The 13,205-nt window shown below is 44.0% G+C and overlaps 2 protein-coding genes across 2 annotated transcripts in view; both read left to right on the top strand.

Moving 5' to 3' along the window:
* The window catches only part of LOC135812890 (latent-transforming growth factor beta-binding protein 2-like), a 105,976-nt gene that overhangs the window by 81,183 nt on the left and 11,588 nt on the right, over nucleotides 1–13,205 (top strand). The gene's annotated exons all lie outside the window — the stretch shown is intronic.
* Nucleotides 1,032–12,060, top strand: LOC135812350 (adhesion G protein-coupled receptor E2-like). Its single transcript, XM_065325728.1, has 9 exons — nucleotides 1,032–1,071; nucleotides 1,235–1,357; nucleotides 3,027–3,149; nucleotides 3,890–4,012; nucleotides 6,119–6,238; nucleotides 6,762–6,884; nucleotides 7,193–7,315; nucleotides 8,925–9,068; nucleotides 10,742–12,060. The coding sequence occupies exons 1-9, from the start codon at nucleotides 1,032–1,034 to the stop codon at nucleotides 11,413–11,415; spliced, it is 1,593 nt and encodes a 530-aa protein (XP_065181800.1). The 3' UTR covers nucleotides 11,416–12,060.

Genomic DNA, 13,205 nt, shown 5'->3' with positions numbered 1-13,205 from the left:
ATTTGTATTGGACTCGTTCTCTACACTTGCGATAATTTAGCGGCAATTCTAACGCTGTAGCGTTGTTCTCTTGTAATTTAGTGGAACCTGTATTGAGTAACTGAGTTTTATGTTTCGTTACATTGTCATCAGATCTCCTGTGTACCGGTTTTGTGGCACAATTATTATAGCCATTATTTGGTCGTCTCCATTCTTGTGCAATCATGAATATGTAGGTTGGTTCTCTTCATGTTATTGTGACCAATTTCATAGATGTTGGTTGCCTTGTTGCTTTCTCTCCCCTCTCCTCTCACCCAAGCCATTCTGCATAAGCGAAGCTGTGGACGCAGCATACTGCTGCTACACTTCAACGCGGGAATGCGTATAATAATAATATAGCAAAATCTTATGAATGTTGAACTGTTGAATATCTTACCCACTGAAGTACTCATGTTTGCTTCAGGAATACACCTGGGTGGACTTGCACTAGTGTGCATATAGAAGTCAAGCTAATCAGTTGAAACTTAGATCTTCACACTGAGCCATCACCAGACAACGTAGCCATGCACTAAGCTAGCAGATCCAGAAATAAATTATCAAAGTCTAATCACATTATCAAAGATGTCTGATTATAGACAGCCTTAAGATGGGAGGATCGACTTTTGGAAACCATGGCCTTTTCCTTACCAAGTATGCATCGGACACACGCAGCGTAACATTTTTTTGTTGTAAGGCTAACCCTCGCAGAATCGTGCTGGCAGGGACACTACAATATCCTTTACAAGGACTGATCCATATTCTCCAATGTTTGCTCAAAGGTAATTGTGGTGCAATATGAACGCTGACTTGGTTTCATCAATCCAAATCTCTACCCCCACCCCCCCCCCCTCTACACCCCAATTTAGGATCAGGCACCTAAAGTAGCAGATATATGTACACTGAACCTTGTGTGACCAGTGCTATTCTTCCTTTGCACATTTGAGGGCAACACGGTGAAGGGATATGGGACCAGAAATTCGGCTAGTTTTGCAAATATGTGTAAATGATAAAAAATGTATGGAGAAGCAAGCACTAAGCCCATATTTGTGGAATGTAAAGTGGGTTTGGGGCCTTTAATAGTGCGGCCAAAACCGGTTCTAAAAGGCCAGGGGGGGGGGGGGGGCAGAACCTAGAGATAGTGATCAACATCAGGCTGGATGGTAAGCGGATACATTCGTTCTTAGCTTCGCCATTTCATATTGCTTCTATCTTTTAGATTTTGACGAGTGCTCAAACACCCCTGGCGTCTGTCAACATATCACAGATAGTATCTGCAAGAATTCACCCGGTTCTTATCGTTGTCAGTGCAATTCAGGTTACACAGGAGTAACATGTCAAGGTACAGGTACAGCATGGATACTTTATTAATAGTACTAGTTTTAAAATATTTCACTTGGTATTATCGCATTATTGTAGTTTTATCAGGCTCTCGGTATTACTTCTCCCTATTTTCTTTACTCTGAAGCCTGATGAAGAATAACACACGAAAGCGAACACTGCTCACTGGTGAATGCAACACTGAATTATAAAAATTATAGGTTAGTGCATGGTAGGACGGGCATAAAGGCTCACTGACTGGTCTTCTCCTGGATGACAAACACATTTCACTCTAAAGACAGCCTTCATACATTATGACTTGTATAGAGAAAGATTAAAAAAAATGACCCGCATAATACTACAAAAAGATTGTTATCACCTTTAGGATTATAATTGTAGGGTCATTTCTTTGTTTGTAACATTGAAATTGTGGGCACAAGTTATGCGATCGAGTCTACCAACTAAATCAGATTTGAACAGACAGACGTGCACAATCTACGGGCACAAAACTGACAATGAGTACTGAGACATTCCACGGCATGAAAGGCAGCTTGAGCACTGCTCGATAGCGCTAACCAACGGCCTCCAACTTGGAAGGTTCGTGGATAGTAGTGCTAATTCTAAAGAGGGGAAGGCGAGTGCCATCGAGCCGAGGAATGTCTCAGTACTCCTTGTCAGGTTTGTGCTAGATTGTGCACGTCTGACTGTTCAAAATCTGGTTTAGTTGGTGGACTCGATCGCATAGCTTGTGCCCACAATTTCAATGTTACAATTATTTTCCTTGGTTCACCATCTTGACCATTCACCATTTTTTCTTTTTTCTCTTCTTCCGTGGTTGGTCTCACCCTCTCCTCAATGCAATTGGCTGACATGCTACGAGGTGCAGAAAAAAATAAACCTGAGTTTTTTTCTTTGTGTGATTATTTATCAATAAAAACGGTTCCTCTAGTCCTCCTCTCCACGTGCTCTTCAGCTAACTGGTTGCTATCCTCAGTAGCCATTACACATAACAAGCAATTCCAATAACGAATAATTGTTAAGGGTACTAATACTTAATTTTCCTCCTAAAAATTCCTGAGTGGTACCACTCGCCCTTTCAATAATACTTTTGTGCAATCGCACATTCTCTCCAGGCGTCAGGCCCAGCCTCCCCACCGATCAGGCTCGCCACACACAATACCTCAATTGACTACATAATTGAATTCTGTGACAACACGGAGACTAGAACAGAGGTGGACAAACAAGAGGATAGGACACGACGAGGCAAAACTGAGAAATAAAGAAAAAGGCAAACATCGTGGCAGCATATGGGTATGCCCAATACATTGTAGTAGTAGTAGTAGTAGTAGTATAATTTATTATTTTACTCCCAACAGGCGTTGCCTTTTTACTGGGAACCCTAGGAATGACTTGGTGCTTCTGACAAATGGAGAAAGGGGCTTAGCTTGACGACATCCATTGTGACACACATCACAATGACGTAACCGTTCACGACCAGCGCATGTTGCCCAGAACACTGCACGTGCAGCCAGAACAGAGCACCAAAGTCGACAAGAAACCAAAGAATCAAAACAGAAAGAGACCATTGAAAGTCTGTCACTATAACAAACCCTCTGCACAACAAATACAATGTTCCTGTACTGTGAAAACAACTTCCACCACTATGTTTCATGTGACAATCCCATACACAGATATAAACGAGTGTACACCAGACACGGGTATCTGCAAGAGCACAGCTAACAGTCACTGCAACAACACTCCTGGCTCATATCAATGTCTTTGCAGAACTGGATACACAGGTTCAACATGTCAAGGTACAGGCTGTCTGAATAGTATTGATCTTGATGGCATGCGAACGGGGTGGGAGTGGGAGGGATTGAGTGTATCGCAACGGGAACAATCTGTTGACATGCTCGTAGGACACTACTACTTTTAGATCTACAATACACTGAACTAGCAAATCCGTTGATCCCTGAGCTGAGGTTGAGTCTGCTATATGTATAATACTCTGAACTAGCCATAATTCCCTGTTGTACTGTGTTCTACACTCTGCTTTGGTGACTTCGTGAGCATTCTCAACACACATTGTGCACCCATTCTTCGTTTTCCGCTTCTAGAATTGGCACAGAGAGCGCCGAAAGTCGAGGGGAGAATTTCTTCAAATTACATGTACTTGTACATTCAGAGGAATAGGTATTTTCAGAGGACCGATGTGCGTACAGGTGTCTCATTGTTTACTTTTGCTTGGTGGTTGGTGGAAAGAACATTCTCCTCCTTTTGCTGATTGAGTTTAATTGATGTAGAAATCACCAGTTGGCGTGGCAGGCCGTGTGCAACTGTGTTAGTTGAAACAGTAGGGTGGTCTGACTTTGGCGATTCTCTACTTCCAAGCGTCCTAATAGCGCGACTAAGGACGATTTGTGGGAAGTTTTAATATTGGTAGCTAGCTTGGGCATGTAGCCTCTCTTGAGGCTGCTGTACAAAAAGGCATACGTTCACATGTTTTTGTGAGATTGAAGGTGAAATCAATGATGTTTCTGTATTCACATGACAGATATCGATGAGTGCACACATGATACGGGTGTTTGCAACAATATTGCTAACAGTGAATGCAACAATACACCTGGATCATATCAATGTGTTTGCAAGTCTGGCTTTACAGGAACACCTTGTAAAGGTAAGATGCTAGCATATCATTTCATATGGTTGATAGGAAACTTCCAATCTAGCCCAAGCACCCTTGAACATTAAAAAAACATTTTTTAAAGAAGCATCAGCACACAAGTGAGCGCAAATGTCCAGGCAAGCACCCGTACATGCAAACTCACACGCACACACACACACACACACACACACACACACGCACACGCGCCCGCACACATACACACACGCCCGCACACACATACACACCTTACACCTTAGAGATAATACTATAAGGCCGAAGGACAGGATAGTCAAACGCCAACAGACGCCATAAAACCTGTCCTGTCATAGTGCCATTCAGCAGGTGGCAAGGCTGAAGAGGTGAAATCAGTTTTAAACAACCCCCGATGGCCAATTATTGGCGATAGTGCCATGACCGGACAAAGGCCTGTTATCACAGTTAGAAAAGGAAAAGAGCACAAGAGAAATTTACGTGATTGACGGGTCCCAAAGACCAGGAATGTGGAAATACTTTGTCCACAAAACGAAAATTAATGGTGACGAAAGAAGTCGAATGTTTTGTGCGTTCATTTAGCTCGGGTCTAACCTTCGCACCATCGTATACTGATATCAAGGAATGTAAGTACTTGGTCCGGCTCATCGCAAATGTCGCTTATCTCACACGCACTTTTTGACAGGTAAAACGCAGTCCAATCACGATATCTAACTTACTTTTGCTTGGGAGGTTGTGAGGGCAAGATCAAATGAGGCACCAAAGAATTAATGATCGCGACTAGCGCTTTGAATCGCGATGTGTTCGACTTTTTTGGGAAGTGGAAATCTGGCCATTCACTCACTGTCTGTGTTGCCAAAAGCCAATCGCAAGCGACCCGAAGACCGGAACTGTAGCAGGGGGCAACTGACATCCTGGAGAGCGTGACAGGCACGCGTGCACGGCAGAGGAGTATGAGCATCATGCTGAAGAAGAAAGCTTTTGATGGATGCGCGCATGCAAGGGACATTTTGGTTGTTCCTTTTGTTCCTTCGTGGACCTGGCAGCAGCATTACAAGAGTCGTGGTCAGCGCATCCAGTGGAGCGTATGACAGCTGTCTGGAGAGGCCTGTATGCCTCATTCGAAGGCTCTGTTGAAAGACACTGTGGTGACACACAGGTCACACTGCCCACGGTTCCTTCAAGCACCGAAGTGACAGACACAACTGTTCCTTTCCTATTGCTGCCATACGACAGGCTGAAAAAGCAAGAGATACTCTACCAGTCTACGACAGCAGCTAGACACTAGCAATTATTTAATGTCAGCTCATGTAACGGCGGCAGCTCGAGTGATGGAGAGTTGAATGAACTCTGGACCTGTAAGGGTGTGAGTGCAAGAACGCGCTCCTTCGCTGATTTATTTCGTGCATTTTGCTCACCTTGCTTCCCTTCTATGACTCGCTTCACCTGGTTCCATGGCTGAATTTTTTTCTTGTGGCGGAGAGTATTCTTGTATCATGCATCCTCACTATGCCTATTGAAAAATCACAGAAGGGCAACAAAACTCCTGTTCTTAGTGGCGATAGATAAGTGACAATTGCGATGAGCCTGACCGAGTACGACAGAGACATCTGCAAGACTACAATCAACAGTGAATGTAACAACACCATCGGATCGTATGAATGTGTTCGCAAGGAAAGCCATTCTGGACCTGCATATCAATGTATCGTCGTGCTTGGATTTATAATATACTTGTAGAACCTTTTAAAGTTATGCTATTCAATCATGAAGTCTTGAGTTCTAGACTTACTTCAGAGTCTGATATTCTTTCAAGACCATCCCGCTGCCTCAGGAGTGCCATTTAAAGTAAGCCCCAGGATACAGCCAAGCCATGGAATATACTGCTTTGTTGCCCGTACACTCACCAGTGCAGAGTCGAGAATGAACGCCAAGAGGGAGAGGATAAAAACATGAACGTCTAAGAACAAGAATTTAGTCCAGGATCCACGTTACTCCCTACAGGTTAATGAAATAAATTCCTTCAAATAAGTATGTTAAGGTCCCACCTATACACTATAATAATAATTATAATGCCTTTCTTTCCCAGTGTAATGTTGTTCGGGTTTCTGTGAACGGTTCCAAATTCAGATATCAACGAATGTAATGAGGAAAATACCTGCCAGAGTACAAAACACAGTGACTGTACCAACACCATTGGATCGTATGGATGTGTTTGCAAGAAAGGATACTCTGGATCACCATGTCAAGGTATCATCTTGCTAGGATTTGCAATCATATTATGTGTATGTACATGTTGAACTTCAAGCTACATGTATGCCGTTCCATAACCATGGCGTCTTGCGTTTTAGGCTTTCTGAAATTCTTTCAAGACCATCAGCCTGCTACAAGAGTGCTATGTGCACACATCAGTACATTCACAAAAAACCCTCCTTGGTTTCCCTTTTCTCTCTAGCTCTTCTCTTATACCTGCTTGCCATTATTCACCTAAATGTGGGGCTTTGAATAAAACAAGTCAACCAGTACATTCACAATATACCTGAGTTATGAAATGTACTGTTTCATGGTCTGTACACTCGCCAAAGCAGAGCCGAGAATGCACACTGAAACGGGAAAGAATTCGAAATATGAAAGTCTACAAACCAGGGTGTAGTCCAGGCTCAGGCGTATCAAGTCATCGTGTGTAGCGAAAGTTCTTTCGTTCGTATGGAGAGAAATCATCGCTCTGTCACAAATACAGCCCTATGATTTGTTTCTAATGGTTCCATTTCAGATGTCAACGAATGTGATGGAAACCCGGCGGTCTGCAGCGCCATGATGAACACAACGTGTAGTAACACCAATGGGTCTTATCAGTGTGTTTGTATTGACGGCTTGACGGGACCAACATGTCAAGGTGATGTGATTTTGTGTTATTATGATTGATTCAAGAAACAATAACACCTGTTGTGGAGTCACTGTTGAGTTTTTTGTTCTGGCAAAATCGGGCGTTGAAAGGCCATGAAAAACAGTTTAGACGAATGACCTGGAACAAGTAAGATTGTAATGGATGAATTAGACTCAATGTTATCTTCGTATCGCCATGTCCACGTGCACAACATCTTGCTAACAATTTCAACAAGTAGCTGATGCGTGAGGTGTGTGTACTTTTACTTGCATTAAATTTCAAAACACTGCCATATCCCGTTTGGTCTATATTTTTAGATCATGACGAGTGCTCAACCTCCCCTGGTGTCTGTCAACACATCCCACAAAGTAGCTGCAAGAATTCACCCGGTTCTTATCGTTGTCAGTGCAATCCAGGTTACACAGGAGTAACGTGTCAAGGTATAGGCCAAACACTGATGACATTCTATGGGAATGATACATGAACAACATACCTTGATGATGTGTTTCTGGCATTTATCTACTCTGAAGTAAACATTATCTTCATAATTACTCTTCCGCTATGAACTGGCATTGAGCATCTTAACATGGTTATAAAAATGAGTGTACGTAGCCAGGGATCGTGTACATGAAATCAGTATTTCACTCAAACCGTGAATATTTTAGGACTTGGGGCTCCCCGTGTACTAGTTTGCACGTGAAGTGTGTGAGTTACAGGGAGGGCTGCGTCTCACCCGCCTGTATGGATTCAGAGTAAATGTGAGGTACGAAGTCTGAAGAAAGTGTTGAACGGTCTCTGCTGGGATGACGACTACACCATAGCTCAGCGATTAGAGGATCGCTGGCTACAAGCGCGGGTCCCTGGTTCGAGTCCTGGTGGTGACATTCAATTTTTCTTCAGACTTTTCCCGTTTGCGTTTTCCCCTGAAACCTTGAAATCAGTATTGCAGCCCTTCTTGATAGATAATTGAAAATATCATCAATCTACGGGATAAACAACACGTAGGCAAGCAGCAGCTTTTGGCCTCTTTATCAATAAGTGAAGAAGAGGTTGGTGCGACTTTGGCGATAGTAGGGGAAGAGCGTGTTGCTCACTACATGGGAGCTCGCGGTTTTCCTGCCGACTTGTATTCTCACTTGACCGACTCACGACTACCATCCAGAGCACACGAGAAGTCCATCGAACCGTCCACTCGGCAAACCTGCAAGAAAGCACCACTCCTGGGTCAATACACAGTGTTTCGGGGAATTCACCGCTCATCACTTGAGCTTGCGTAGGCTGAGGAAGATTGTGCCTGAAAAGCACCACTTATATACTGCTCTCCACTTACAAACATCACCAGAGATTCAAACTTACGGAGACGCTCCGTTTCCAGCGTGACAAACACCTCGTAAACACCAGATAGCATCGTAAGTCAGTGTCGCTCATGGAGGTGCTTAACAAGCGCTGGGAACCATTGGCCATTCACAACGGTGTTGCCTCCAAACCATCTAATTCGCAAGCCCGCGCTGGGGACAACAATGTGAAGAAGAGGTTGGTGGGACTTTGGCGATAGTAGGGGAAGAGTGTGTTGCTCCCTACATGGGAGCTCGCGGTTTTCCTGCCGACTTGAATTCTCACTTGACTGACTCACGACTGCCATCCAGAGCACACGAGAAGTCCATCGAGTGGACGGTTCGATGGACAGCCTACTCAAGCTCATCGGATGAGGGGTGAATTCCCCGGAACGCTCAAGTGAGAATTCAAGTCCCATTGCTTTGTAAGTTCCTAATCCCTTCCCACTTTGTGTATGTTGTCTTCATTTTCTTTTTTTCTCTTCTTCCGTGGTTGGTCTCACCCTCTCCTCAATTCAATTGGCTGTCTTGACATGCCACGAGATGCAGAAATACATAAATAAATAAAATAAATAAGTCGGCAGGAAAACCACGAGCTTCCGTGTAGGGAGCAACACACTCTTCCCCTTTATCAATAAGGAGGTGGAATTCCGGTATAAACGAACTAAACTTCGTACTTACCTGTATTTAACCACTGCACGTGTGTTCTTCTAAGATATTGATGAATGCAGTCAACATGGAACGCACAACTGCACGGCGAGACTGAATGGCGAGAATCGCATTTGTGAGAACACCAACGGTTCATACTGGTGTCCATGTGCTTCTTCTGGAACCGCAATCCTGGATGAGAACTGTGCAGGTACTTATGAGAATTCATTGTGTCAGAACGAAATGGAACGTAGTTTTTAGGTTTCAGATTCACCCAGTCAGACGCCCTCCTCACAATAGAAAAAGTATTTCCGTCAGAAAATGATTGTATGAAAAGCACTTCATATACATTATAGAGGCGAGCCATATCACTCCCGGGGGTAAACCTATTTCACGTTCGAGCTTTGAAACAAACAAAATAGTACTTTCAGTATACCCAACTCGCAGCACACTAACAGTCCTTGGCTACACCACGTACAGTTGAAATTGTCCAAATTTTCACCCAGGAGGGCATCGTCAGGGATTATAGGAGAAGAATGATACAAAGTTGGCTTTTATAAGACAGTACAGGAACACATAATTCACACTACATACTTCACACTACTACATGTAATCTGAAACACGTTCTAAGCTAGCACTAAGCCATAACAATGCAAGTGAGCATTTAGTACTTCTTGAAGTATTAAATTATAAAACTCGGATGTTGAGCCATAAATAAATGTAGAAGAGAAAAGGACATAATTATAGATACGAGTTAAGAATAACTCTCCACCACTGTAACATGATACTATTATACAGTCAGAAAGTGCAATAACTAGGCACAAAACTGACAGAGTACTGAAACACTCGACGTCCTGACACCTAGCTTCAACACCTCTCCGTAGCGCTAACCGACAGCCTTCCAACTTGGAATTAAATTATAAAGTTGAAATATTTTTTACTCTCCGCCTCTCCACACTGTCCACTTGCAGTGCGTATGAGCTCTGCTGCGCGTGTTCCCTTTGTGGGAGGCCCAGGAACAGCTAGTATCTCCGTACTTCGATTGGCTGCATCGATGTCGTCCAGGTTCTCCTCCCTTCCGCCATCACGACTCTAACTGGAGACGATTTCTTTACCATTTTCCGCAAGCAACAGCTAGAGCAGAAATTTTCGCCATCCCTGAGTGTAGAAGATGGAATCCGTTCGATCAGCTCAAAAACTCTTCGTTGTGACTAGAGGAGTAGCAAGGAATATTCTACCGGAAGCCCATTGACATCCCTGACTGCTGAAACCCTTCCTGCCATGACTGCTTCTTCTTCAAACAAGCGAGATAATCTTTGGTTCCACTTCACTGCACAGCACTCGAGCGTCCACGCGACACAACCTTTTTTGAAAACATAATTTGTTTCTCCAAAAAATGATTTTCACCCTAAGCTGGTTTTCGCAGAAGTTGGGCCATTTGAGTATACCGGTAATGCCACTTTTGTGGAAATGTAGTGTTATAATGCTAGCATAATGCTCGTTGCAAATCGCACACTATAATGCTACTTATAATGCTAGCATTATCCGCCCAGGCCTATGTACAGCTCATAACGTTATAGTTACACGTGTTCCATGCAACACATGTCATGGTTAGACAAATGCAGCATATTATGGTCGTACTTTCAGTATTACTTCTATTCACTTGAGGGGAATGACTGTGCCGTGGATAAGTAATGCTATTACTGCCTACATCCTGCCGCCCGACATAGAAATCTAAAATCAAACTTGAGTTCCGCAATGAATTCCAGGGTGTATACGCTTATCCTTCACAGGAGCGTTTGCAAACATGAATTGTTCTATTTAGGTATGTGGGTATACATTACACGTACACACAAATCTCTCTTTGTTTGTTTTATGCGACAGCAAAGCAAGACCTCGCTAGCACCGGTTCAGCAACGCTCCCTATAGCTGTGGTTGTGCCTGTGCTCGGGCTAGCGCTGACTGCTCTACTGATATGGGTGATTGTCCGCAGGCGACGGAAGGCATCCCTGAACGTCGTGGGTCAGGACACGGAAACCAGGGAAATGCGAGCTTACGAGAATAATCAATTATCCATCATGCCAAGCAATGAAAAGGACGTTATAAAAGTTCAAAATGGGGTTGAAAGGTGTGAGCAGGTAGCAACGCATGAGAGCGCTACCAAGGAAGTCGTCTACTCTCTGCCCAAGAAGCCGAAAAAACCTGCTACGAGTAATGGAGAAAGTGAGGAGGGCAGCATCATCAGAAACAATCGGGCAGACAACAACGACGGAACATGTGGATTGTACCATCTGGCGACCGCCCCGATTGGATTGTACCATCTGGCGACCGCCCCGATTCACGACCTCCATGTTGATACAGTATCACCTTCAACGTCACCTCCCATGGCTACATCAACAGAGCAGAAGAGTGGATCGTCCATCACAGGATCACCCGCTACGGCTTCAGCACACCGTGGCAGGCAGACTGAAGATGACCTGGAATTGCTTAAGGAGAGTGATATCGTGTATGAAATGATCAAACAGAGCCAACGTGCATCCTGTATCCAGTCACAGTGACAATAGTCACTACTGGCAGCCTTTCTATTAATCATCACAAACACTCTCACAGCAAAGCCTCTTGTACGGGCAAAGCAAAATGTTTTATGTGCTTACTTATGCCACAATATATCAATACAAAAAATTGATCAAAACGCCAAGAATCTGAAGAAAACACAGTTACATGATTGCACACGTTCCAGCCATGAACTGTAAGCGCAATACCATATCTCCACAATCACCAGTTGATCTCCTTTGCCACGCCAAATGCCAAGACGTGAATAATTCACACTGAAAACCATGAGCGTATTACCAGTGGAGCAAAACTTTGTCTTTCGTAATGTCCTAGTGGCCACCATTTTTGAATCTTTGGCGAACCTCTATTACATAGTGTAGTTATGTAACCCTTTCGCATGTTCAAACGGTTCTGGGCACCGAGCAGTTACAGGTATTTCTCATTGTCTTTGTACGGCACACGCAGTTGATTATGATTGTAGCTTTCTGCTTTGGACTGACTGGCAATGGTATAATGCAAAGAAAAGTACACAAAGGATATTGGGGATAAGTAGTATGTCCTGTCGGTGAACACCTAGAATCTCTTCAATGTATCTGATGAAACAGCAATATCTCTGGCACTTTTTCAAGCCGAATATCACCGTTTATTTACAGCTTTCCGATACAGTCGTCCCTCTCTAATCCGGCACTTGTTTATCCGGAACCCTTGCCAACCGGCGCACTTTCTGACGAAACCGATTTTTTTCGTTCAATTCCTACATCTTTATCCGGCACTTGAATTCCGCCTCCGGCAGTGACTTTTTTAAACGAATCGCTCAAACTGCACGTAGTTTGATTTCATAATCCGGCAGTCGTAAATCGCGTGCCGTACAGGTGCACTCCTTACCAGGCCAGGCTAGGCTTGTCCAGGAGACAACGGCAGTCAACCATACTTTCTTATTTTAGCAAGGAGTAGTGTCCTGCCAATTTTCAGGTGTGCGTGTGTGTGCAAGAGTACATGTGAACATGTTCTCTGTTTTACTTTATCACTTTATCACTGTGTATATTCCCGGAGAACAATTGAGAATATAAAGCCGTGCACCAAATACTTGGGTCGACACGGAAGAACCCTGCGTTTTGACGTACATATGATACATGCATGCAGTTGGGTAGGGCCGGGTCAGAGGGCAGGATTTCTTAATCAAGCACCCTCGTTAATCCAGCAGAAAACGCCGTAGCAAGAGGTGCCGGATTAGAGAAGGACGACTGTATATGCATTATACCGTTCCATTTACATTAATTGTGTAGGTATTGGTTTCTTTGGCGTCACCAAATCTAGTGCTACCAATATCCGCGTACCACGTGTAAAACTCAATAGCTTCTATCCTTGCAGTAGCTCTAGGACTTACGGGCCTAGTCTGCTGTCTGAGGAACAGGAAACTGTCCAGAGTGAAAAGTAGAGGAGGCGATCAAGCCCTGTATAGATGTTTTACAACACCCCAGTCACGTCTAGGCAAGATTCATGCTGTCACACTGAAAAAAATGAACTGTATACCTTACCAGCATGCGCATCGGAAGTGCACAACAGTCCGTGCACGATCGGAAACTCAAGCGCGATCGGCACAGTGCCTGCCAGCTGTACTAGGCAGGTTGGCATGACCTTGAATCCTGTGTATGACGACAATGCATTACGTGGACCACTGGCCGCGGACACGAACACCACCTTGAGGCTTGAGGCTAAGCAACACCACAATCCAAATGACAAAGAATACGAGGAGGTAAATATTTGCTCAAAGACTTGACTCACATCGCAGGCT

Source organism: Sycon ciliatum, chromosome 3 (genome assembly GCF_964019385.1).
Source record: "Sycon ciliatum chromosome 3, ocSycCili1.1, whole genome shotgun sequence".
Lineage (NCBI taxonomy): Eukaryota > Metazoa > Porifera > Calcarea > Leucosolenida > Sycettidae > Sycon > Sycon ciliatum.
Note: the sequence above shows the minus strand (reverse complement) of the source record. Positions and strands in the feature narration are given on the sequence as shown.